Source organism: Natrix helvetica, assembly GCF_964273705.1.
Source record: "Natrix helvetica genome assembly, chromosome: 1".
In the NCBI taxonomy this organism is placed as follows: Eukaryota; Metazoa; Chordata; class Lepidosauria; order Squamata; family Natricidae; genus Natrix; species Natrix helvetica.
The window spans coordinates 12,795,738-12,822,967 of record NC_138548.1 but is presented as its reverse complement, the minus strand read 5'-3'; the positions used below and the strand labels follow the sequence as shown (position 1 = coordinate 12,822,967).

At 44.6% G+C, this 27,230-nt stretch overlaps 1 protein-coding gene across 3 annotated transcripts in view; it reads right to left on the bottom strand.

The window, feature by feature from the left end:
- Nucleotides 1–21,458, bottom strand: part of FSTL3 (follistatin like 3) — a 170,762-nt gene extending 149,304 nt beyond the window's left edge. For 2 of the 3 annotated variants that reach the window (XM_081960262.1, XM_081960261.1), the window contains exon 1: nucleotides 20,997–21,458. In XM_081960262.1, coding sequence (XP_081816388.1) covers nucleotides 20,997–21,057 — 61 coding nt within the window. In that variant the 5' untranslated portion in view covers nucleotides 21,058–21,458. The remainder of the gene's footprint in view (nucleotides 1–20,996) is intronic. The other variant, XM_081960260.1, reaches the window with a different exon arrangement.
- Between the last annotated feature and the right edge of the window lie 5,772 nt (nucleotides 21,459–27,230).

The following is a 27,230-nucleotide window of genomic DNA, read 5'->3' as shown; positions in this document are numbered from 1 at the left end:
TCCATTCCCACCCCATTTCAGGGGAAGGATGCTGCAAAATCTCCATTCCCAACCCATTCCAGGGGAAGGATGCTGCAAAATCTCCATTCCCACCCCATTTCAGGGGAAGGATGCTGCAAAATCTCCATTCCCAACCCATTCCAGGGGAAGGATGCTGCAAAATCTCCATTCCCACCCCATTTCAGGGGAAGGATGCTGCAAAATCTCCATTCCCAACCCATTCCAGGGGAAGGATGCTGCAAAATCTCCATTCCCAACGCATTTCAGGGGAAGGATGCTGCAAAATCTCCATTCCCAACCCATTCCAGGGGAAGGATGCTGCAAAATCTCCATTCCCAACCCATTCCAGGGGAAGGATGCTGCAAAATCTCCATTCCCACCCCATTTCAGGGGAAGGATGCTGCAAAATCTCCATTCCCAACCCATTCCAAGGATGCTGCAAAATCTCCATTCCCACCCCATTTCAGGGGAAGGATGCTGCAAAATCTCCATTCCCAACCCATTCCAGGGGAAGGATGCTGCAAAATCTCCATTCCCACCCCATTTCAGGGGAAGGATGCTGCAAAATCTCCATTCCCACCCCACTCCAGGGGAAGGATACTGCAAAATCTCCATTCCCACCCCATTTCAGGGGAAGGATGCTGCAAAATCTCCATTCCCAACCCATTCCAGGGGAAGGATACTGCAAAATCTCCATTCCCAACCCATTCCAGGGGAAGGATGCTGCAAAATCTCCATTCCCACCCCATTTCAGGGGAAGGATGCTGCAAAATCTCCATTCCCACCCCATTTCAGGGGAAGGATGCTGCAAAATCTCCATTCCCAACCCATTCCAAGGATACTGCAAAATCTCCATTCCCACCCCATTTCAGGGGAAGGATACTGCAAAATCTCCATTCCCAACCCATTCCAGGGGAAGGATACTGCAAAATCTCCATTCCCAACCCATTCCAGGGGAAGGATACTGCAAAATCTCCATTCCCACCCCATTTCAGGGGAAGGATACTGCAAAATCTCCATTCCCAACCCATTCCAGGGAAAGGATGCTGCAAAATCTCCATTCCCACCCCATTTCAGGGGAAGGATGCTGCAAAATATCCATTCCCAACCCATTCCAGGGGAAGGATGCTGCAAAATCTCCATTCCCAACCCGTTTCAGGGGAAGGATGCTGCAAAATCTCCATTCCCAACCCATTCCAGGGGAAGGATGCTGCAAAATCTCCATTCCCACCCCATTTCAGGGGAAGGATGCTGCAAAATCTCCATTCCCAACCCATTCCAAGGATGCTGCAAAATCTCCATTCCCACCCCATTTCAGGGGAAGGGTGCTGCAAAATCTCCATTCCCAACCCATTCCAGGGGAAGGATGCTGCAAAATCTCCATTCCCACCCCATTTCAGGGGAAGGATGCTGCAAAATCTCCATTCCCACCCCACTCCAGGGGAAGGATACTGCAAAATCTCCATTCCCAACCCATTCCAGGGGAAGGATACTGCAAAATCTCCATTCCCACCCCATTTCAGGGGAAGGATACTGCAAAATCTCCATTCCCAACCCATTCCAGGGGAAGGATACTGCAAAATCTCCATTCCCAACCCATTCCAGGGGAAGGATGCTGCAAAATCTCCATTCCCACCCCATTTCAGGGGAAGGATGCTGCAAAATCTCCATTCCCAACCCATTCCAGGGGAAGGATGCTGCAAAATCTCCATTCCCACCCCATTTCAGGGGAAGGATGCTGCAAAATCTCCATTCCCAACCCATTCCAGGGGAAGGATGCTGCAAAATCTCCATTCCCACCCCATTTCAGGGGAAGGATGCTGCAAAATCTCCATTCCCAACCCATTCCAGGGGAAGGATGCTGCAAAATCTCCATTCCCACCCCATTTCAGGGGAAGGATGCTGCAAAATCTCCATTCCCAACCCATTCCAGGGGAAGGATGCTGCAAAATCTCCATTCCCAACGCATTTCAGGGGAAGGATGCTGCAAAATCTCCATTCCCAACCCATTCCAGGGGAAGGATGCTGCAAAATCTCCATTCCCAACCCATTCCAGGGGAAGGATGCTGCAAAATCTCCATTCCCACCCCATTTCAGGGGAAGGATGCTGCAAAATCTCCATTCCCAACCCATTTCAGGGGAAGGATGCTGCAAAATCTCCATTCCCAACCCATTCCAGGGGAAGGATGCTGCAAAATCTCCATTCCCACCCCATTTCAGGGGAAGGATGCTGCAAAATCTCCATTCCCAACCCATTCCAAGGATGCTGCAAAATCTCCATTCCCACCCCATTTCAGGGGAAGGGTGCTGCAAAATCTCCATTCCCAACCCATTCCAGGGGAAGGATGCTGCAAAATCTCCATTCCCACCCCATTTCAGGGGAAGGATGCTGCAAAATCTCCATTCCCACCCCACTCCAGGGGAAGGATACTGCAAAATCTCCATTCCCAACCCATTCCAGGGGAAGGATACTGCAAAATCTCCATTCCCACCCCATTTCAGGGGAAGGATACTGCAAAATCTCCATTCCCAACCCATTCCAGGGGAAGGATACTGCAAAATCTCCATTCCCAACCCATTCCAGGGGAAGGATGCTGCAAAATCTCCATTCCCACCCCATTTCAGGGGAAGGATGCTGCAAAATCTCCATTCCCAACCCATTCCAGGGGAAGGATGCTGCAAAATCTCCATTCCCACCCCATTTCAGGGGAAGGATGCTGCAAAATCTCCATTCCCAACCCATTCCAGGGGAAGGATGCTGCAAAATCTCCATTCCCACCCCATTTCAGGGGAAGGATGCTGCAAAATCTCCATTCCCAACCCATTCCAGGGGAAGGATGCTGCAAAATCTCCATTCCCACCCCATTTCAGGGGAAGGATGCTGCAAAATCTCCATTCCCAACCCATTCCAGGGGAAGGATGCTGCAAAATCTCCATTCCCAACGCATTTCAGGGGAAGGATGCTGCAAAATCTCCATTCCCAACCCATTCCAGGGGAAGGATGCTGCAAAATCTCCATTCCCAACCCATTCCAGGGGAAGGATGCTGCAAAATCTCCATTCCCACCCCATTTCAGGGGAAGGATGCTGCAAAATCTCCATTCCCAACCCATTCCAAGGATGCTGCAAAATCTCCATTCCCACCCCATTTCAGGGGAAGGATGCTGCAAAATCTCCATTCCCAACCCATTCCAGGGGAAGGATGCTGCAAAATCTCCATTCCCACCCCATTTCAGGGGAAGGATGCTGCAAAATCTCCATTCCCACCCCACTCCAGGGGAAGGATACTGCAAAATCTCCATTCCCACCCCATTTCAGGGGAAGGATGCTGCAAAATCTCCATTCCCAACCCATTCCAGGGGAAGGATACTGCAAAATCTCCATTCCCAACCCATTCCAGGGGAAGGATGCTGCAAAATCTCCATTCCCACCCCATTTCAGGGGAAGGATGCTGCAAAATCTCCATTCCCACCCCATTTCAGGGGAAGGATGCTGCAAAATCTCCATTCCCAACCCATTCCAAGGATACTGCAAAATCTCCATTCCCACCCCATTTCAGGGGAAGGATACTGCAAAATCTCCATTCCCAACCCATTCCAGGGGAAGGATACTGCAAAATCTCCATTCCCAACCCATTCCAGGGGAAGGATACTGCAAAATCTCCATTCCCACCCCATTTCAGGGGAAGGATACTGCAAAATCTCCATTCCCAACCCATTCCAGGGAAAGGATGCTGCAAAATCTCCATTCCCACCCCATTTCAGGGGAAGGATGCTGCAAAATATCCATTCCCAACCCATTCCAGGGGAAGGATGCTGCAAAATCTCCATTCCCAACCCATTTCAGGGGAAGGATGCTGCAAAATCTCCATTCCCAACCCATTCCAGGGGAAGGATGCTGCAAAATCTCCATTCCCACCCCATTTCAGGGGAAGGATGCTGCAAAATCTCCATTCCCAACCCATTCCAAGGATGCTGCAAAATCTCCATTCCCACCCCATTTCAGGGGAAGGGTGCTGCAAAATCTCCATTCCCAACCCATTCCAGGGGAAGGATGCTGCAAAATCTCCATTCCCACCCCATTTCAGGGGAAGGATGCTGCAAAATCTCCATTCCCACCCCACTCCAGGGGAAGGATACTGCAAAATCTCCATTCCCAACCCATTCCAGGGGAAGGATACTGCAAAATCTCCATTCCCACCCCATTTCAGGGGAAGGATACTGCAAAATCTCCATTCCCAACCCATTCCAGGGGAAGGATACTGCAAAATCTCCATTCCCAACCCATTCCAGGGGAAGGATGCTGCAAAATCTCCATTCCCACCCCATTTCAGGGGAAGGATGCTGCAAAATCTCCATTCCCAACCCATTCCAGGGGAAGGATGCTGCAAAATCTCCATTCCCACCCCATTTCAGGGGAAGGATGCTGCAAAATCTCCATTCCCAACCCATTCCAGGGGAAGGATGCTGCAAAATCTCCATTCCCACCCCATTTCAGGGGAAGGATGCTGCAAAATCTCCATTCCCAACCCATTCCAGGGGAAGGATGCTGCAAAATCTCCATTCCCAACCCATTTCAGGGGAAGGATGCTGCAAAATCTCCATTCCCAACCCATTCCAGGGGAAGGATGCTGCAAAATCTCCATTCCCAACCCATTTCAGGGGAAGGATGCTGCAAAATCTCCATTCCCAACCCAATCCCCATTCCCACCCCACTCCAGGGGAAGGATACTGCAAAATCTCCATTCCCACCCCACTCTAGGGGAAGGATGCTGCAAAATCTCCATTCCCAACCCATTCCAGGGGAAGGATGCTGCAAAATCTCCATTCCCACCCCACTCCAGGGGAAGGATACTGCAAAATCTCCATTCCCACCCCACTCCAGGGGAAGGATGCTGCAAAATCTCCATTCCCACCCCACTCCAGGGGAAGGATACTGCAAAATCCCCATTCCCACCCCATTCCAGGGGAAGGATACTGCAAAATCTCCATTCCCACCCCACTCCAGGGGAAGGATACTGCAAAATCCCCATTCCCACCCCACTCCAGGGGAAGGATACTGCAAAATCCCCATTCCCACCCCATTCCAGGGGAAGGATACTGCAAAATCTCCATTCCCACCCCATTCTGGGGCTAGCCAAAGGTTCTCCGAACTACTCAAAATTTCCGCTACCGGTTCTCCAGAACCTGTCAGAACCTGCTGGATTTCACTCCTGCCCAGGACACTGCAATCGCTATAAATATGAACCAGTTGCCTAACTTCCCAGTTTGGATCACGTGACCACAGGGATGCTGCCATGATTGTAAGTGCGAAAAACAGTCATAAGTCATTTTTTAAGTGCTGTTATTACATACCCAGCAAGTACGTAACTACAGGTTTTCCATGGCTTGCAACTGGTCACTTAGTAACTCTTTAAACCAGGTTTTGTCAAACTCAATTTAATTGAGGGTCACATCAAGGTTGTGTTTGAACTTGGGCGGCCCCGAGTGGTCGTGCCTGGGGTGGGTGTGGCCAGGGTGGGCGTGGCCAGCTCAACGTTCTGCATCCCACGCGCAGCCCTCCCTAGCTCCATTTTTGCTGGCAGAGGCACCACGGGCCAGTCCTTCGCTGTTTCATCTAAGCACCCCATGGGCTGGATCCGTCCCGCGGGTCTTGAGTTTGACACCCCTGGTTTAAACTAATGAAGGACCTGCCCAGAGCTACTCATTACACCCAGATTCTAATTTCTGACACATGATCGCGTTTTGGGTGCTAAGCAATCCGCTGTTTGCAGCATTCTGCAGTCATATGACTGCAATTTATGATATTTTTTTGTTGAAAACCAGTATTTACTCTCAGTTTCCAGCAAAAAAATGGTGAAAATGGACTTGCTTATCATCCATAACGTTCACTAAATCACCATCATGTTTGTTTAATGACCGCTACAAAAAAAGTAATAAAATCAGGATAATCACATAGAGGCCTTGACCTTGCATAGATCATCATGGCTTATAACAGAAATTCCAGGTTCCATTATGGTCGTAAGTCGAAAGCTACCTATCTTTCCATGCCTATGTTTAGCCCTAGCTGGATCATAATCTGAATAGAATTTTCAATCCCAGGTTTCCTTTGATGATGAGACTTCATAGCAAATCACAATCACAAGATTGTTATTCGTGAAATTTAACTGAAAAATGTGTCCCATTCGCTTACTGAAGAATTTAGTGAAAAGGATTTATCCTTCTGTAAATATTTCAGCGACACGGTGGCTCAGTGGCTAAGATGCTGAGCTTGTCGATCAGAAAGGTCGACAGTTTGGTGGTTCGAATCCCTAGGCGCCATGTAACGGAGTGAGTTCCTGTTACTTGTTCCAGCTTCTGCCAACCTAGCAGTTCAAAAGCACGTTAAAAATGCAAGTAGAAAAATAGGGACCACTTTGGTGGGAAGGTAATAGCGTTCCATGCGTCTTTGGTGTTTAGCCACGCTGGCCACATGAACACGGAGAAGTCTTTGGACAGCGCCGGCTCTTCGGTTTTGAAACGGAGATGAGCACCGCCCCCTAGAGTCAGGAACGACTAGCACATATGTGCGAGGGGAACATTTACCTTTATTTTTAAATGTTTCAGAGTATTTCCATTGCTGAATTGTAGAATTCGCTTTTGGGGGGGAGCAAGCTACATTTGTTTAATTTCCTCTGTTGGATATTGAACATATAAAGTTTTGGTCTGCCTTGTCAGCCGACCCTTCGGCCAAAGGGAGAGAGAATTGAATTTCTCTCAATTTCACCCCCCCCCCCCAATCAGGATTATCAGCAATTCCCTCTGGGTTACAAAATAGAGTTTTGCAGCTATGTCTTTATCCTTTGCATTTTCAGATGAAAGCATCTCAAGGCAACATCGGAGCCAGAAGACGTAAGAAATTATTACCCCAAAGACTTAAGATGGATTATAGCCTGATTTAGCAGAAAGTTGCTTAGCGTGTTTGTACCAGTGGTAGGATTCAAAAATTTTTACTACCAGTTCTGTAGGTGTGGCTTGGTGGACGAGGCATGGCTTGATGGCCTGGTGGGTGTGGCAGGGGAAGGATACTGTAAAATCTCCATTCCCTCCCCACTCCAGAGGAAGGATACTGTAAAATCCCCATTCCCTCCCGACTCCAGGGGAAGGATACTGCAAAATCCCCATTCCCTCTCCACTCCAGGGGAAGGATACTGCAAAATCCCCATTCTCTCCCCACTCCAGGGGAAGGATACTGTAAAATCCCCATTCCCTCCCGAACATACCTCATATTCAAACATACCTCATATTCCTTCCATCTGCCATTTTCTCCACAACCTGTGAGGTGGATTAGGCTGAGAGAGAATTGGAGCAAAGTCACCCAGCCAGCTTTCGTGCCCAATGTGGGACTAGAACTCCCAGTCTCCTAGTGATTGACCCAAAGTCATCTGTTAGCTTTAATGCCTAATGTGGGACTAGAACTCCCAGTCTCCTGGTGATTGACCCAAAGTCACTCAGTTGGCTTTCATGCCTAAATTGGGATCAGAACTCACTGGTTCCAGGTGATTGGCCTAAACCAGGACTAGAATTCATAAGTGTCCCTGTGATTGGCCCTAAATCACCCAGCCAGCTTTCATGCCTAAGGCAAGACTAGAACTCACTGTCACTTGGTTTCTAGCCTGGCATCTTAACCACTAGACCAAACCAGCTCTTAGCTTCTACTCAGTTCAACTTAACATGGACACAAACCACATAGCATAGCCAGAGGTGGTATTCAGCCAGTTCGGACCAGTTCACCCGAACCGGTAGTGGAAATTGAGGGTGGGCCAAAATGTGCTATTTATGTGCACATTTTTGATCCAGATGCATGCGTGGAAGGCGTGCGCGCAAGCAAAGCTGATGTGCGGAAGGCGTGCATGTGCCTGTGAAGCACGTATGCACGGGGAGGGGAGGGGGCAAACCAGTGGTAACAAAATGTGAAACCCACTGCTGATCATAGCCAAACATGGCTAGACCCCAAAACTGAGAATGGGAGGTTTGCGCCTGATGGCCTCGTTGACTTTTGCAGACCATCTATTCCAGCCTCAGGACCTCAACACAAGCTCCTGGGTTGAACCTTAGTCATTCCAAGGTCAGCCCTGTTCTCCTCGGGGCTGAGTATCCTGGTTTAGACAGGGCATCCAAACAGACCAGCTTTGTTTTGCTCCCCAAAGGGAGAAGCTTTGACGAACTGGGAAAGGAGTAGGTGGGTGGCTTAGGCGAGGGAAGAGCAAGGACGGGACCGTGGGAGGTCTGTGTGGGATTCTTGATCAGCTGTTTCTTTCCACTCTGGAGGGAAACACAATTTCTTCCCCCACCAACACCCGCCCGAAAGCTACTAGACCCAGCCACAGCCAGCCAGCTGGCAGCTAATTCAAAAGGCTGCTTGTTTCTTAATCTCGTGAACTAATCACTCATTTCTTACAAGAGAGTTCTCTGCAATTTCCGTCTCACTGCACCAGACGCTCCCACGTTCTTCAGCTTTCCCCCCAAAATAGTCGACTCTGGGTGTGGCCGGGAGGCAAGATGGTGGAGTCCCCGTCATAGCAAAGGTGGATTCCTTCAACTTCACCCATCAACTTTTACATTCAATCGTGGCTGGTTGTTAATCGTTCACAGAGCGGACTTGCATGATTTGGGACCCAGAGCCAAATGTGCCAGTCAGATGGATGGACAGACCTGGCAGGCTGGGGGCTAGCAAGCTTGCTGGCTGAATATAGGTAGCCCTCAACTTACAACAGTTCATTTAGTGACCATTCAAAGTTACAACAGCACTGAAAATAGTGACTTATGACCAGGGGTGGGTTTCAATTTTTTTAGAACCTCTTCTGTAGGTTTGTGGGAGTGGCTTGCCGGCAATGTGACTGGGTGGGAGTAGCTTGCCAGCCATGTGACCGGGTTGGAGTGGCTTGCCAGCCATGTGACTGGGTGGGCGTGGCCAACTTGTAAAATGTGGTGAAACTCACTTAACAACGCTCTTGCTTAGCAACCAAAATGTTGGCTCAGAAACTCTGGCATTCGAAGCACGCAAGTCTTAAAGCTGTCAAGTTACAAGACCCTTGCACCCCTAACCCTTTAGAAAAAACCCCCAGGGGTGTTCAAACTTGACAGCTTTAAGACTTGTGGACTTCAACTCCCAGAATTCCTCCTCCAGTCATGTTGGCTCAGGAACTCTGCCATTGAAATGTGCAAGTCTTAAAGCTGTCAAGTTACAAGACCCTCGCACCCCTAACCCTTTAGAAAAAAAACCCAGGGTGTTCAAACTTGACAGCTTTAAGACTTGTGGACTTCAACTCCCAGAATTCCTCCTCCAGTCATGTTGGCTCAGGAACTCTGGCACTGAAGCGTGCAAGTCTTAAAGCTGTCAAGTTACAAGACCCTTGCACCCCTAGTCCTTTAGGAAAAAAAAAACCCAGCAGTGTTCAAACTTGACAGCTTTAAGACTTGTGGACTTCAACTCCCAGAATTCTTCCTCTCGCTCTTCATCTTGATGATGTGTGGACGGGTGGAGGGAGGGAGCTGGAACCAGTTCTAAACGGCACCGTAGATTTGTGGAACCTCTTCTATAGAAGAGGCTAGAACTGGCAGAAACCCACCCCTGCTTATGACCATTTTTACACTTACGACCATTGCAGCATCCCCATCATGACCCTATGATTAAAATCCGGATGCTTGACAATTGACTCACCTTGTGTGACTTTCTGACAAGCAAAGTCAATGGGGAAGTCAGATTCCCTTAACGACCACATGGCTAACATAACAACAGCAGTAACTCACTTAATAACTGTGGAAAGCAGAGCAAGGTTAAAAAAATGAACCAAAGCTCACTTAACAAATATCCCGCTTAGCAACATAAATTTTGGCTTAATCGTGGTCGTAAGTCAAGGACTGGTTGTATTTCAAGGAGAGAGGCAGGTTGGCTAGCTGAAAAAGTAAAAAGAGTTGTTGAACGTATGGTTACATAATTTGGGGGGCTGAGGCGGGTACCCTTGCAACGTTGCTGCCATCTGATACTTTGCATAATTATGTATTGATGATTATTATATGCACCATAATGTGAAATCACAGCTGCTAGTTCTTTAGTTGGTGCTGGACTTCAAACGAACCAAGTTCGTCCCAAAAATCTGGGATGTAGTAATGTATCAGCATAGCATATGTGTGGATCCAAGCCATGTGACACTTGGATATTTTGTCAATGTGCAGATTTTCTACATGCCATCCAAGATTTTTTGGGGTATGCCATCCAGCTTGCCAATTATAATAATGATTGTTGTTGTTGGTTGCATAATCAGCCAGATGTTTAGCCCGGATTTGGCACTGCAACTGGGATACACAAATGTATTATAATTATCACATGCACCTACAATTGGTCTATATACCTATACGGTACAATTAAATGTATTATGGTTCGTCGCACGGCCAGATGTTCAGACCGGATTTCAGCATTTTTGTCCACCTATCAAATCCTTCTGGATATATACATTATTATGTACATACATACATAAATCACAGCGGCTGGTTATTTGAATGTGCATGGCTACCCATTTCATCTCAGCAACTTAGGGAGCTGGTAAAAACAATCTAATTAAAACAAGCTTTAAAAAATATAAACATATAAAAGCATTTTTAAAATATGTTGGCTTCCTATTTAATTTCCTTTTTGCCACAGGCATCACACTTATTCCTTGCCAAGCATGTAGGGTCTGGTTACACTTGAATTAGAAACTAAACACAAACTTGGATCGCACGAGAGTCTGAATGTACCATATGGGTGCTAACTTCACTGTAAAATGCACTGAATCCACCTCCTCACTGCTTCAATTCAAAGTTGTGCAATTTTGACAAGTGGAAGGCATGTGGACTTCAGCTCCCAGAATTCCCCAGCCAGCCGTGCTGGCTGGGGAATTCTGGGAGCTGAAATACACAAGACATAAACTTGCTTCAGAGATCGGCTGTATGATTGATATCTGGAAGGTTAGATTTTTCCAATAGCAGAGAATCTTTGCCATTGCTGGGTTCTTAAAACCAGAATCAGAAAAGGATCCCTTCAAACGGATCGATGCTATTAAAAGCAGTGGTGAAATTTAAAAAAATTTCCCTACCGGTTCTGTGGGCATGGCTTGGTGGTCATGTGACCAAGTGGGTGTGACTTGGTGGTCATGTGACCGGGCGTGTGTAGCTGCACAGCTGACTCACACACAACGCGAAAGCAACTGGACTTTATACAAAATGTCCCCTGCAACGAGCAGGAACCCCACAGAGTCACAGAGAGCTCAAAAACCAACTATCACACTTTACACAAAAAACAACACAAAAGCTGCACAGTTGACTCACACACAGTGTAAAAGCTGCTGGACTTCACCCAAAGTGAACCCTGCAACAAGCAGGAACCTCACAGACAATTGAGGGCTGTGATTGTTGCACAGCTGCGGTAGTAAAAAAAAAAAAGTTTTAAAAAAGTTTTTTAAAAGTTCCGATGATTGAGAGGCCTTGCTGATTTGTCGCACAGCTGATCGTCGGAATTTTTTTAAAAAAAAACTTTTTAAAGCATCTTTACAACTGGTAGCATTTTTTTACTACTGGTTCGGCCAAACCAGCCCGAATCGGGAGCATTTCACCCCTGATAAAAAAAAAAGTGTCATTTTTAAAATCCATTTGATGAAGTGAACTGCTGCTCATGAACGCTGATGAGACAGTGAAATTTGTTAGTCAGGAAAGGTGCTACCAGATTCCTCCTGATTTTTTTTCACCATCACAGACTGCCCCAACATTGGAAGTCTTTAAGAAGATGTTGGATAGCCATTTGTCTGAAACGGTATAGGGTTTCCTGCCTAGGCAGGGGGTTGGACTAGAAGACCTCCAAGGTCCCTTCCAACTCTGCTATTGTATTGTATTGTATTGTACTAATCTGGTAGTCTTCCTGTAATGTTCTCTAGCTGTTGTCATCACTACAGTGCCTCTTGATGTTGTTACTTAGTTTGGTGGTGAAATGGTTTCAACAAAAGAACCAAATCCTGGGAACTAAAAAAACTCAAGCCTTTTTGCATTTTTATTCTGTTTTCCAGGTGGAAAGAAAAGGGGTGGGGTGGGAGATGAGGAGAGGAAAGGAAAGGAGACCAAGAAGAGTTGACTGCCAGTCGGAGTAACCTATTCAGAGCTACAGGTGGTCCTCGACCTACAACAGCTCATTTAGTGACTGTTCGAACTTACAACGGCACTGAAAAAAGTGAGTTATGATTATTTTTTCACATTTATGACGGTTACAACATTCCCATGATCGTGTGATCAAAATTCAGACGCTTGGCAACTGGTTCATATTTATGACGCTTGCAATATCCCAAGGTCATGTCATCATCTCTTGCAGCCAGCAAAGTCAATGGGGAAGCCAGATTCACCCAGCAATAGTGGTATTAAGTTAAGAACTGGAGTGATTCACATAATGACTGTGGCAAGAAAGATCATAAAACAAAATTTTCCTCACTTAGCAACAGAAATTTTGGGCTGAATTGTGGTCATAAATTGATATGTCTGTAGACATGTCTTTTAAGGTGAGCTATTTCCCTGTATTGTACAATCAGACAAGCATAACTTTGAGCTGTGCATGCTACACTAACAGTTTATTTGAGAATATCTTCTACAAACAGTCTTGGTAGAGGAAGATGTTTGCCTCCTGTTTGCAATACCGAGTTTTTCATTCCTCCACCGATCTCTCTTGTTTATAGATAATCCTTGATTTACAGCCATTCATTTAGTGACTGTTTAAAGTGCCAAAGGCATTGAAAAAGGTGACTTACAATACAATAGCAGAGTTGGAAGGGACCTTGGAGGTCTTCTAGTCCAACCCCCTGCCTAGGCAGGAAGCCCTATACCGTTTCAGACAAATGGCTATCCAACATCTTCTTAAAGACTTCCAGTGTTGGGGCATTCACAACTTCTGGAGGCAAGCTGTTCCACTGATTAATTGTTCTAACTGTCAGGAAATTTCTCCTCAGTTCTAAGTTGCTTCTCTCCTTGATTAGTTTCCACCCATTGCTTCTTGTTCTACCTTCAGGTGCCTTGGAGAATAGTTTGACTCCCTCTTCTTTGTGGCAACCCCTGAGATATTGGGAGACTGCTATCATGTCTCCCCTAGTCCTTCTTTCTATTAAACTAGACATACCCAGTTCCTGCAACCACTCTTCATATGTTTTAGTCTCCAGTCCCCTAATCTTTGTTGCTCTTCTCTGCACTCTTTTTAGAGTCTCCACATCTTTTCTACATCGTGGCGACCAGAACTGAATGCCATATTCCAAGTGTGGCCTTACCAAGGCCTTATAAAGTGGTATTAACACTTCACGTGATCTTGATTCTATCCCTCTGTTGATGCAGCCTAGAACTGTGTTGGCTTTTTTGGCAGCTGCTGCACACGGCTGGCTCCTATTTAAATGGTTGTCCACTAGGACTCCAAGATCCCTCTCACAGTTACTACTGTTGAGCAAGGTACCACCTATACTCTACCTGTGCATTTCGTTTTTGTTGCCTAAATGTAGAACCTTACTCCTTACTTATCACCTCGCACTTACAACCATTACAGCATCTCCACAGTCATGAGATCAAAATTTGGGCATGTAACAACCAGAATGTATTTGGGATGATTCCAGCATCTTGGGGGTTATGGGATCACCATTTGCGAGCTCCCCAGCCAAATCCTAACCAACAAAGTCAATGGAGGAAGCTGGGTTTGTTTAACAACTGCATGAGTCACTTAACAATTGCAGTGATTCACTTAACCACTATGACAAATAGGTCATAAAATTGGACATGACTCACATAAAAACTACCTTGCTTCGCAACGGAAATTCTGCTCCCAATTGTGGTCATAAGTCGAGGACTATTTGTATTGCCCGCCCCTGATATTTAGAAGTGGGTTGATTCTAAATAAGGAGGTTCAATTTGTGTACTATAGCATGTGTTAACCAATAATGGTGAACTGTTCTGACCCCCCCCTCTTCCCCCGCAATCACAGACATACTCCGAGCCAAAGATATTTCATGAGGTTTATTGCACAGACAGACAGATCCTTGGCAGCAATCCAACACAACTCGACCTTCAGAACCCTCCAGCACTGACACGCAATAGCAGCTATCCAGCCTGCCACGCTCACAAGACTGTACTCCCACAATAGTTCCTGCGTTGACTTCTGCAAAGGGCGTGTGCACAAGCAGTCCTTTTATAGTCTGGAGAGGAGTCCAATTATCAGCAGCTGAGAGCAATTACCTCCTGTAACTGCGCAATTGCTCCTTACGCCTGTTAGCGTGCCGGTAACGAGCATCTAACAACTCACTGCTGATGTCTGAGTCACTGTCCCATGACTCCTCCCCACTGCTCCAAGGCATGACATCAGGAGCCCCCTTCCTTTGGCTTTCACCACTACTCCATGCCTCAGGCGCTTCCTGGTGGCCGACCAGCCTCTCTGATCCCTGCTCGGAGTCAGAACCCTGCCCAGGGTCCTCCACATCCTCCAGAGCCAACTCATAGTGACCCTCGCTGTCGGAGTCTAGTGGCAGCTCCAATGGCTCCTGCTCCAACAGTGAACCTACCTTAACATTTGTCTTTTAATTGAGAAGAAAATAGCTAAGGATCGCAGATGTTTTTGTCTTGTTTTCCAAGATAACATTCCTTGTGGTTATATATTTATTTGCTCCTTTGCTCCAGTGAAGTTATGAACTTTTCTTGCTAGAGAAATGAAGTGAGGGCTGGGATATTACTTTGGGTAGAAGATACTGGGATTCTTGCTCTGCTTTTTATAAGAGTTTTTTAAAAAGATCCCAAATAGTCTTGTTAAACCAGCTAGCTAGAAGTTAACCTCCCTAATATGGTCCTTAATTTGTTTTCAAGCAAAAGAGGAAATGTCACACTTGTAAAGTTAGGGAGCTGGATTCCAGGAAGTATTAAGATGTGGTCTCCAAAGCTCCCTCTTGGCCGGAGAACTGTCATTAAATTTGATATTTTCCACTCTTTATGCTTTTCTGAAATATTCCATCAGACTTTCGCCTTCTCATTCATCCGTTCTCCTTCTAAACTTTGTAGGGGGGGGGGGGCAATTGAACACCTGGGTGCCTTTGAAACAAAACTCTTCAACTACAGCAGACACAAGGCTCCGAGCCAAGAGGATTTGTAATTTTAGAGTTGTTGCAGAGAAGAAAAAAAAATACAAACGCAATTCCCCCCAAATAAAACAAGCATCTGGAAGCCAGGGTTGACGGCTCATTTGCCACCTTCCCTTCAAAGAGGCAGGTTTTTGCGCAACGCTTTGCAAAAAATGCTCACAGACAAAGTTATGCAGAGAGATTAAAAAACCTGGACTTCAAAGCAGGCCTTTTCTTTTGAAGACTGCACCTGGTTTGGGAGTTTGAATGCTGTCTCAGGCAGATAATTTTTTTTCCCCAAAAAAATATATTGTTAGTTTGGTGGGCTGTGGGAGGGAAGGGAGGTGAGAGGAATACATTTTCACCGAAACATCCCAAACAAGCAGTGTTGAAATCTGCACAGCCCGGCTGAATTTCAAATTTTGGCTCAGAATTCTTTCATCCCTTATGGAAAGTCCTTCTTATAATTAAGATTTTTTTAAAAAAGCTATCAATCTCCTGCCCTTCAGTAGCATCAAAATGTGCCTCCTGTAAGATAGTTTGTATCCAAACCAAGATCAGTCCTAAATAGAGAAAATAAGATGGTTGCAGGAACTGGTTATGTCTAGTTTAATGAAAAGAGAGACTACGGGAGACATGACAGCAGTCTTCCAATATCTCAGGGGTTGCCACAAAGAAGTGGGAGTCAAACTATTCTCCAAGGCACCTGAGGGTAGAACGAGAAGCAATGGGTGGAAACTAATCAAGGAGAGAAGCAACTTAGAACTGAGGAGAAATTTCCTGACAGTTAGAACAATTAATCAATGGAATAGCTTGCCTCCAGAAGTTGTGAATGCTTCAACACTGGACGTTTTGAAGAAGATGTTGGATAACCATTTGTCTGAAGTGGTGTAGGGTTTCCTGCCTAAGCAGGGGGGTGGACTAGAAGACCTCCAAGGTCCCTTCCAACTCTCTTATTCTATTCTGTTCTGTTCTGTTCTACTCTATTCTATGATGTAACAAAAGCATTAATTCTCACAGGCATTTCTTGTATGAATAGACACTACAGGTAATCTTGGATTTATGACTGTAATGGAACCTGTCCATCATGATTGTCCCAAAGGTGTTTTTTTTTTAAAAAAGAACTTTTAGGGCAACTGTGACAGAAGAAAATACCAATTTTCGGCATTCATCAGTCATATATTGACTCTAAATGCAGCCATGTTGCAGAGCACACAAAGTTTGGTCATGTGACCGGGGGGGGGGCGGCAATGTCAGAATTTTGAAACTTGTTGTAAGTAGCCCCAAATTAGGTCCGTCGTAATTTCAAACAGACACAAAACAATCGTTCATAAATCACAGACCACGGTAGCTATCACCTTGGTTTGTGGACAGATTTGATATAAAAGCCTCTGAAAAGTAACACTGATTTAAGAGATCCTTCAGAAAAATCTAATTTTTTTTTCTCCAATCCCATTGATATTTCAAAGTTTGTGTTAAGATTATTCATTCAGTGGGCAAATTCTACCTACAGTACAATTTGAAAGGACCCACTGAAATAATTCAACTAGGAACAGAACAGGAAAATCTCTATTTTTGTGGATCTCATGGAAAATTAGAAGGAACCAAGAAAGTTTGAGGCAAGGGAAGCAGACAGGATTTGGTCTCTGGCCAAAATTGACCAGAAAAAAAAAGTTCAGACCAATTCATCATGCAGAAAACCACCAGGAGATTCCAGATGATCGATCTGCTGTGATTTAAGAGGAAGGAAGAAAGTGAGATAGCTGAATATATCAGATTGCTCCATAATCTTCCAATCCAGGTATGGGTGTACAACAGAGATATACTGAGTTGGAGTCTCTCAATCTTGGCACCTTGAAAATAGGTGTACTTCAATTCCCAGAATGCTGGCTGGAAGATTCTAGGAAATTGAAATCCACCCATCTTCAAGCTGGATTAGATGGAGAAAATATTAGGACGCTACATCATCCAGAGATACGATGGGCATCCTCTTCTGGGGTTAAACATTTCAGACTCACAAAAAAGAGTCGCAGCTTAATTTATTTTTCCTGGTATATAGAGAGCTATCAGGAGTGGTGCAGTGGCCTAGAGGTAGAGATCTCACTTCACAATCAGGAGGCTGTGGGTTCAATCCTAGGTAGAGGCAGATATTTCTCTCTCTGGGCACAATGAGGATATATCTACTGAACAAAACTCCGCATTGGTGACAGGAAGGGCATCTGGCCATTAAAACACTCTGCTAACTATTCAGTTGCCCAGATTCCACCCGGCAAGGGATTATGGGGTCATTAAAAGACGATGATGATGGTAGAGAGAGTTATCTTGAGGCTGGGTTGGCCTGGTACTTACTGACTTACCACACGATGCCCTCCGCAATTGTCCAGAAAGATACTAGCCATCTTTCTTCTCTGACAGTCATGGACTGGTTTATGTGAAACAGAAAAACACTACTGGCTGGGGAATTTTGGGAGTTGAAGTCCACATACCTCAAAGTTGCCAAGGTTGGCAAACACTGCTATAGATACTTAGAACTGAAACCATGGCCTTTTACATAGAGAAACAAGTGCTTTGCCCCTATGATGCCCTTTTCTTAGACCTAGGTTTCTAGCCCTCATGGACAAGAATAAAGAGATTCCAAGTAAGCAGGAGACGGCTAAATTGACTGCTTTGATTAAAGGGGGGGAAAAAAACACAATTACTTTTCTTTCTATTTGGAAACTGCTTCTGGACTTCGTTCTTGAGGTGGGAAAAAATGAAACTGATTTTGGTTTTTACCCCTTAGATAGGTTTGTTGTTATAGAAATGGCTAGTTTATACTATTATATCAAAGTAAAAAGAAATGCTTTTTCTTTCCTTTCCCTACATTTTTCTCTTCCCTTCTCCCCGCCCTATTTTCCTATTATTTTCATTTTCATTTTTGTATTTGATATTGTAAACTAATTAAAAAAAAAAGAATAAGGAGACTCCAAGCAAAATGTCTCAGTAGGGGGCAGCACCTGGTTGGTAAACAGAGTTAGACGTGGTTAGTACTAAATGGTTAGTACTAAATGGAGATTACCCAGGGGCTGAAGCTAGTGGAGAAACCACCTCATAAAGAAGCAATGGCAAAAGCATTTTTACACTAGGAAACCAAATATGGTATTCTTCAAGAAATCCTTGAAGATTTTTCCTTTACAGGTAATCCTCAGCTTATAACCACAACAGGGGTAGGTTCCGGCAGTCACTACTGCCGGTTCGCTTGTAAAAGCACTAGGCGCGCTTGATGTGCACTGTGCGTGCATACACAGAGCAATAAAAATTGTTCTGTGCATGCGCAGAAGTGAAAAACAAGATGACGGTGCCTACAGCGCTGCCCGGAGAACTGGTCTACTTGTCTTTTCCCCTTTATAACAAGAGAGACCTTTGGGTCCAGTGTTGCTGTTCTCTAGTGTTTCTCAACTTTGACCACTTTAAGATATGTGGACTTCAACTCCCAGAATTCCCTTGGTAGTAGGACTACAACATATATCCTAAAGCAGCCACCAATACAATAATACAATAGCAGAGTTGAAAGGGACCCGGGAGGTCTTCTAGTCCAACCCCATGCCTAGGCAGGAAACCCTATACCATTTCAGACAAATGGCTATCCAACATCTTCTTAAAGACTTCCAGTGTTGGGGCATTCACAACTTCTGGAGGCAACTTCTGTTCCACTGATTAATTGTTCTCACTGTCAGGAAATCTCTCCTCAGTTCTAAGTTGCTTCTCTCCTTGATTAGTTTCCACCCATTGCTTCTTGTCCTGCCCTCAGGTGCCTTGGAGAATAGTTTGACTCCCTCTTCTTTGTGGCAGCCCCTGAGATATTGGAAGACTGCTATCATGTCTCCCCTAGTCCTTCTTTTCATTAAACTAGACATACCCAGTTCCTGCCACCGTTCTTCATATGTTTTAGTCTTCAGTCCCCTAGTCCTCTTTGTTGCTTTGTTGCTCAAAAGGTTGAGAAATATTGTTCTAGGGAGCTGACTCCCACACACCACTCCGTAATCTTTTTAAAAAAAAAAACATGGAAATGCAAGGATTGAAATGTGTGCATTCTGCACATCAAGACTAGTGCTTTATCCCTCCGTTTCCTTCGAGAACTGCTTTTGGTCTAGTGGTTGGTCTAAGCACCAGGTTAGAAAAATGGAAGACTTTGAGCTCTAATCCTGTCTTAGCTATGAAACCCAGCTGGATGATCTTGGATGATCTCTCAGCCCAATCAACTTCACAGCATTGCTTTTGTGCGGCAAATAGGATGAGGAAGGTGTGTTGGAGATGTTCGCCAGCTTGAGTTATTTATAAAAAAATAATAAAGGCAGGATGTAAATATATTAAAATTTTAAAAAAATAATATTCCTCCTTTCACAGCATCTCTTGAAATTATAGTTCAGGTTATATGGGATGGTAATTCCTCACTCTGCTAAAACCCACGCACAGAACCATTAAGCCCCCTTGCAGCCAGGATAGCTCTGATAACACCAAAATAATCAATTTTATTAAAAGGCCTAAACTTTGCCGGGCTGCAGTACACTTCACCAGATGCTTAGAGAGGCTAGAATAGATGGATGGAGGATTTAAACTGGTCAAAATTGGCTACTTCCTTCATCTGGGTAGCCAATTTATGCACTTGAAGTGAACGGCAGCCCAGTTATTAAAAGATCTAAAAGATTAGGTCTTTTAATAAAATTGGAAAACGTGCCAGCAAAGTCTTAATTTTTTGCCACCATAGACTAAGATAGTTCTCCTCTTCCCAAATCCCAATGCTGTATCCCAACGCTGTAGCTCTTTTCATCTCTGGCCAGTGTGAAAATGTGAGAATCTACAACAAGACAAGAATGATGTCCTAGAAAGGAAGATGCATGTATGGCCAGGCAACTAGACTTAATACTGTATTATAGTGCAATGTATTTAATTTGATTATCGAATTAGGCACAGCATATCGTGTGAATACAGCCAAATACCTTTGTATTCAGGACATGAAAAGAAAGTAGTGGCAAAAAGAGGGGGAAAAAAGTTAAATAAACGTTTTGCTAGTAAGAACCTTCTGGATATGTTCTTCAGTCTCTTTAGAAACGTACAAAACCTAGTGCAGACTTACAGAGTAGAAATGGTACAAACGAGTATAAATTTGTGCATCACTATAGTAAACTTTGAACTCAAATCATGCTAGCTGGGGAATCTGAGAAGTTAAAGCCCACACGTCTTCAAGTTGCCTACTTGAAAAACATTGGTGTAGCTTATTTTACTGTATATACATTTTGGGTTCTCGATATTCCAGACAATCACTAGTCAGCAGCAGAGAAACAGGGAAAACTAGAGGTCATCTAGACTTTGCAGTCCAGAACCGGCAGCATTTAGGGGAAGACAGTTTTTAATTTTAAAAGTACCCCAAGAGCTAACTCCTACTCATTCCTAATAAGAAAGAGATATTATATCAAAATTGTCTTCTTCAAACACAACCATGCCAGGATTTAAGACAGATTTCAACTCTTCAGTATTAAAAATATAGTTCTAGCCCCTGTCCCTCTACAGTTAAAACTTTATTTAAAGTCGGTTCAATTTTCACTTATTGGTGTAGTTTTTAAGGGCACCCATGCTTTTTCTGCAGCAAGTCAGAATTACCTAGCTCTTCTGATTTTCACTTGATAGGGGAATTCTGCCCTCGGCACATGCTCGTGTGTCCTCTTTTTCCCTGATCCCCTTCAAGATCCAATAATTTGAAGACTTGGGGACAAAGAGGGAGACTTGGGAAATTCCCCAGTATCCTTGGTGTCCTTGACACTCAGAAAGAGAGAGAGAGAGAGAAGCAGGGAAATTTCAGTCTCCAAAGTTCTTACCTGTGTTAGTGTCTCCTGATGCCAGGTACAGCAAACTTGAAAGCAGAAGATAGGTTTTCATGATGCGACACTAAAACAAAACAAAAAACAGAGAAGGAGGAGGAGGAGGAGGAGGAGGAGGAGGAGGAGGAGGAGGAGGAGGAGGAGGAGAAGAAGAAGAAGAAGAAGAAGAAGAAGAAGAAGAAGAAGAAGAAGAAGAAGAAGAAGAAGAAGAAGAAGAAGAAGAAGAAGAAGAAGAAGAAGAAGAAGATAATAAAATGTATGAGAAGGTTTTCCCTATTATCTCCACAACTTTACTGGGAGCACAGTTTCTGCAAAAGACAGAGTAAGTTAAGAGTTGTCTAAGCCGTATCTACTTTGCAATAATCCAGTGGGCTTCCTCGATGCCGGCTCCTTAAGAGAGGATGATTTCCCCCACCCCAAAGGCTTAACTTCACCCTCTATATAAAGTAGTGTGTGTGTGTGTGTGTGTGTGTGTGTGTACGTCTGCTCGGTCTGAATCATAACTCCAGAGAAGGCGGTGTTGGGCAGCAGCCAGCAATGTGTCGAGAGGAGGGTATTGTGAGTATGTGTCTCTGAGGCCTGCCTGGATGCGGTTATAGCCAAATCATTGTTGGAACCATCCTTTTTTACAACTGCAGGGCAGTGGATTTGGGACTTTAGTTTTTCAGCTTGAAAACATTCATTCGAGCAAGAGAAATGCAAGAAGTGGCTGGCCAGACGTTTTCTTCTCCTTCATTTTCTTCTTCTTCTCTTCTATCTTTCTCCACTTCTTCCTCGTTGCTATTGTTACTATTACTTTCCCCCACTGTCATTTCTGGAATTCCTGATTCAACGTGTTGTCATTGCATGGCCCAATTTTCCTCTGAGCAGTTCCAGAGACACACCTCTCATCCTTGGAATCGCAAAACTACTGAGACTCTTACACACAAATCTCATTCAAGAGGGGCTTTCAAGACTTCTAAATGATATTTATTGATGTTTTCTTAGGCTGGTCTTTGACCGTAATAAAGATTAGAATTGAACTGATGTTTTCCCACTGTCGCAATCTGAATTCTCCCTAAATTAGCCTGCTCCCTTGATTGGCTAAGATAGGCAAGGGAGGAGGCCTTCAGAAGGAGTATAGGTAGTCCTCAGATTATGATGGGCTTACCTTGGGTTTAGTTACAACCCAGATTTGGAGTTCTGATGGTCAGCCCAGTAGTCATGTGACTGAATTTCAGGCACTCAGCAAACACGACTGCGTTTATGGCTGTTTACAGCTTCCCATTGTCACTGATGGCATCTTATGACAGTTTTCCCAAAACCTGGCCCTTACTTCTGGTTTTCAGCAAATCTGTGCCCTTAGCGAAATATTGGTTCACTTAATGACCACAGTGTTCGCTTAACAATGACCACAAAAATCATAAAAACCAGTCAGTCACATACCAACCTGTTGTATCAAGACATATCAAGAATTACAACTGTGATGGGCAAGGTCTATTATGGCCGCAAGTCAAGGAGTACCTGCATGAAAGGATTGGTGGTCACAGATACCTACGACCACAGTTGACCTCAAAATTTCCATTGCTAAGTGAGAGATAAGTAAGTTTTGCCCTGTTTTATTAGTTTTCTTGCCACACTTGTTAAGTGAATCGATGGAGATGCTAATTTAGTAACCTAGTTGTTAAGTGAATCTGGCTTCCCCATTGACTTTGGTTGTCAGATGGTCGCAAAAGGTGATGATATGACCCTGGGACACTGCAACCGTCATAAATACGAGTCAGTTGCCAAGGTCATTCTGAATTTTAATCATGCGACCATGGGGATTTCTGCAACAGTCATAAGTGTGGGAAATAGTCATAAGTTTCTTTTTCAATGCCGTTGTAACTTTGAACGGTCACTAAACAAACTGTTGTAAGTCGAGGACTATCTGTGATGAATGTCCCTCCCTTAAGCATTTTTCTTAGGAAGCATTTGCATGAATAAAAAACATCTGTTCTTACCACACAGAAAACCATTAGCCTAGTCAATAGCTTCCCTCTTTCCCCCTATGATCTATTGGTATGCTTAGAAGCAAACAATAAAGAAAGTAGGCCATAAATGCATAAATCTTGCTAAGTTTACCAAGCTTAAGTGTGAATAATTGTGGACAGGCAGGAAAGAACAATTACACAAAATGATTTTCTTGCATACACTAAGGAGGATGCAAACATTTCCAGCCCAAATTCCTTCTTAGGTCGCTGTTTCAGTTTTTAACAGAATAACAGAATAGAGTTGGAAGAGATTTCAGAGGTCTTCTAGTCCAATCTCTTCGTAAAATCTTCCAGTGATGGAGCATTCACAACTTCTGAAGGCAAGTTGTTCCATTGATTAATTGTTCTAACTGTCAGAAAACTTCTCCTTAGTTCTCGATTGGTTGATTTGTTTCCATCCACTGTGTCTTTTCCTGCCTTCAGGTGCTTTGGAGAATAGGTTGACCCCTTCTTTTTGGCAGCCCCTTTAATATTGGAATGCTGCTACCATGTCCTTCTTTTTATTAAACTAGATATACCCATTTCCTGCAACCGTTCTTCATATGTTTTAGCCGCCGCTCCCCTACTCATCTTTGTTGCAATCTGTGTTTGTGTCTTCTCCCAAAAGAAGGCATATGGATGATCTGTTGTGCCTCATTTAGCATCAGAAGCTACCTTATGATTAATAGTTGAAAGAGTAGACATGTCCAGCTTATCAAAGTGAAGGATTAGGGGGGACACGATATCTACCTTCCACTATTTGAGAGGCTGTCACAGAGAAGGGGGGACTGACTTGTTCCCCAAAACACCACAGGGCAGGGCAGGAAGCAGTGGGTAGAAGCTCATCAAGCAGAGATCTGACCTAGAAACAAATTTCTGACAGTGAAAGCAACTAATCAAGGGAATAACTTGCCTCTCAGAATTTTGGGTGCTCCATCACTAGACGTTTTCAAAAATAGACAGGACAACCATTTGACTGGGAGGGTGTAAGGCTTCTGCCTTGAACAGGGAGGTTGGACTAGAAGACATCCATGATCCTTTCTAGCCCTTTCTTGTCAACTTCAAAGCAATAGAAACATTAACCCAGGGGTGTCCAAACTTGGGAACTTTAAGACTTGTGGACTTCAACTCCCAGAATTCCCCAGCTGGCTGGGGAATTCTGGGAGTTGAAGTCCACAAGTCTTAAAGTTCCCAAGTTTGGACACCCCTGCATTAACCAAAGATGCTCCTTGTTACTGAAAATAATTACTCAAAAAGACCCCATTATTGCTGTCATCACCCTGATTCTATGTTCTATAGCAGGGGTCTCCAAACTTTGCAACATTAAGACTCCTGGACTTAAATTCCAGAATTCCTCAGCCAGCATGAGGAATGGCTAACTGGGGAATTCTGGGAATTGAAGTCCGTAAATCTAAGAGTTCCTAAGTGTGGGGAGCCCTGTTCTATGTTCATTCACTATCTTGCTGACAAAACAGAAGATCTGGTATGTGAGGAACTCCTGTTGGTTGGCCAAGCAGGCGCACTCACTCTCCTCCAGCCAGCGGGCATCACTCTTCATAATCATTTGGACTTGGACTGCAAGGAAAATCAAAAACTGGATCCTGTAGCAGTGGTGGGTTTCAAAATTTTTTAGAACCTCTTCTGTAGGTGTGGCCTGCTTTGTGGGAGTGGCTTGCCGGCCATGTGACCGGGTGGGAGTGGCCGGCCGACCATGTGACTGGGTAGGAGTGGCTTTGCAGTCATGTGACTGGGTGGGCGTGGCCAACTTGTAAAATGTGGTGAAACTCACTTAACAACGCTCTTGCTTAGCAACCAAAATGTTGGCTCAGAAACTCTGGCATTTGAAGCACGCAGGTCTTAAAGCTGTCAAGTTACAAGACCCTTGCACCCCTAACCCTTTAGAAAAAAAAACCTCAGGGGTGTTCAAACTTGACAGCTTTAAGACTTGTGGACTTCAATTCCCAGAATTTCTCCTCTCGCTCTTCATCTTGATGATGTGCTGACCGGGGGGGGGGGGGGGAAGCTGGAACCGGTTCTAAACGGCACGGTAGATTTGTGGAACCTCTTCTATAGAAGAGGTTAGAACTGGCAGGAACCCACCCCTGTCCTGTAGGCATCTGTTCATGTTATGTTGACTGTTTACATGCATTCCTTGATTCACAAGATTTGTTTAGTGACCGTTCAAAGTTACGATGGCGCTGAAAAAAGTGTCTTATGATCAAAATTCAGATGCTTGGCAACAGGCATGTATCTGCAATGGTTGCAATGTCCCGGAGTGATGGGATTGCCATTGGTGACCTTGCCAGCCAGCTTCTGACAAGCAAAATCAACAGCCGGAGTCACTTCATGACCGCTTGAAAGAGTGATTCACTGATCAATTGTGGCAAAAATGATTGTAAAACCAGGTGCCTCTCACTTAACAACTACCTTGCTTAGCAATGGTAATTCTGGTCCCAAATGTGATCATAAGTCAAGGACTACATTTAATGTGAAAATGAATGCTTAGAAATTCCAGGTGTTCTAAAAAATGACCCGGGTGAAATGAAAATTGTGAAGAAGCAAAGGCCAAAAGACGTGATCTTTTCTTTAAACGAAAAACACGGTTGCTTCCCTTTCTCCATGCAGAAATTATGCTTCGGTTTTCCCCTGACCAATCCCCAGAGGCAGACCACATTTTCCCTTGCCCTCCTGCCTTGTTTCTTTGATGCTATGCTGGGATCTGACTTTATGGAGTTGGGGGCCGGAGGAAGAAAGACGTCTGCAGACACAATAAAGATAAACCTTCACTGTCACTGTCTCCATATCTTGCAAGCCTCTTGCTTAGAGCGCCATCCCGTGTAAATTTATCTTCCGTCTATTTTGCAGACTCAAGGAACAAGCAGCCTCAATTGTCTTCAGAGATTAATGCACGCTGTTTCTCAAGCATTTTTTTTAGTTGCTAAATAGTATAACAGAGTTGGAAGAGACCTTGGAGGTCTTCTAGTCCAACCCCCTCCTCAAGCAGGAGACCCACAGGTGGCACACGAAGCCATTTCTGAGGACACGTGAGGCGTTGGCCTTGATTTTCGCCTGTTTTTCGCCCTCCGGAGGCTTCCCTAATTAAATTATGCATGTGGGCACCCAAGCAAGTGTGCTTTTTGGAACCCAAGGCGAAAAAGATTCGCCATGACTGCCCTATAGCATCTCAGACAAATGGGTGTCCAATTCCTTCTTAAAAACTTCCAGTGTTGGAGCGCCAACAACATCTGGAGGCAAGTCATTCTACTGATTAATTATTCTGTCAGGAAATTTAGTTAGTTCCAGATTCCCGAGTTCCAGATTGCTTCTCTCCTTCATTAGTTTCCATCCATTGCTTCTTGTCCTGCCTTCAGGTCCTTTGGAGAATAGCTTGATTCCCTCTTCTTTGTGGCAGCCCCTTAGTGATTTAATGTAAGGTGGGGCTAGCACATCTGGACTGCCAAACTGCAAAGCAGTGTTTCTCAACCTTGGCAACTTTAAGATAGATGAACTTCAATTCCCAGAACCTTCAGCCAATACGATGTAGAATCCTTGAAGACTGGGATAAGTTACTTTATATTTCACAATATAACGGTGGTGCAGTGGTTAGAGTGCAGTACGGCAGGCTACTTCTGCTGCCTGCCGGCTGCCTGCAATTTGGCGGTTCAAGTCCCACCAGGCTCAAGGTTGAGTCGGCCTTCCATCCTTCCAAGGATTGTTGGGGGCAACATATTGACTCTATAAACCGCTTAGAGGGGGCTGTAAAAGCACTGTAAAGTGGTATATGTCTAAGTGCTATTGGTGCATTATATCATCTTGCAGACCCTGCTTGACAGACACAATTTAATAAGGAAATTATGCTCCAAAGTCCCCTGGAGACTTTAGGGGGCTGGACCCTTTCTCAATCACAGCCCCTCCCTCTACAGCACCTTGCCCCACCCAACATGCTGCCTGGGGAATTCTGGGAGTTGAAGTCCACACATTTTAAAGTTGCTGAGATTGTGAAATACTATCCTGGACAATCACCTGATTTTTTAAAAAAAATTGTTTTGTTTTTTTCAAACGATGTGGAAAAACCCAGCATCAGTCTTCCACAATGATTTCATAGGCATTCTTAGAATGTACAAATAGTGGATGACTGTAGCCCAAATTGCCAGTAAATAGTAGGAAAAAAATCAAAGAAAACCTCGTGGAGCTAGAACGGAAATCCTTGTTTATCTTGGAGTTTTGACTTCTGAGGAAT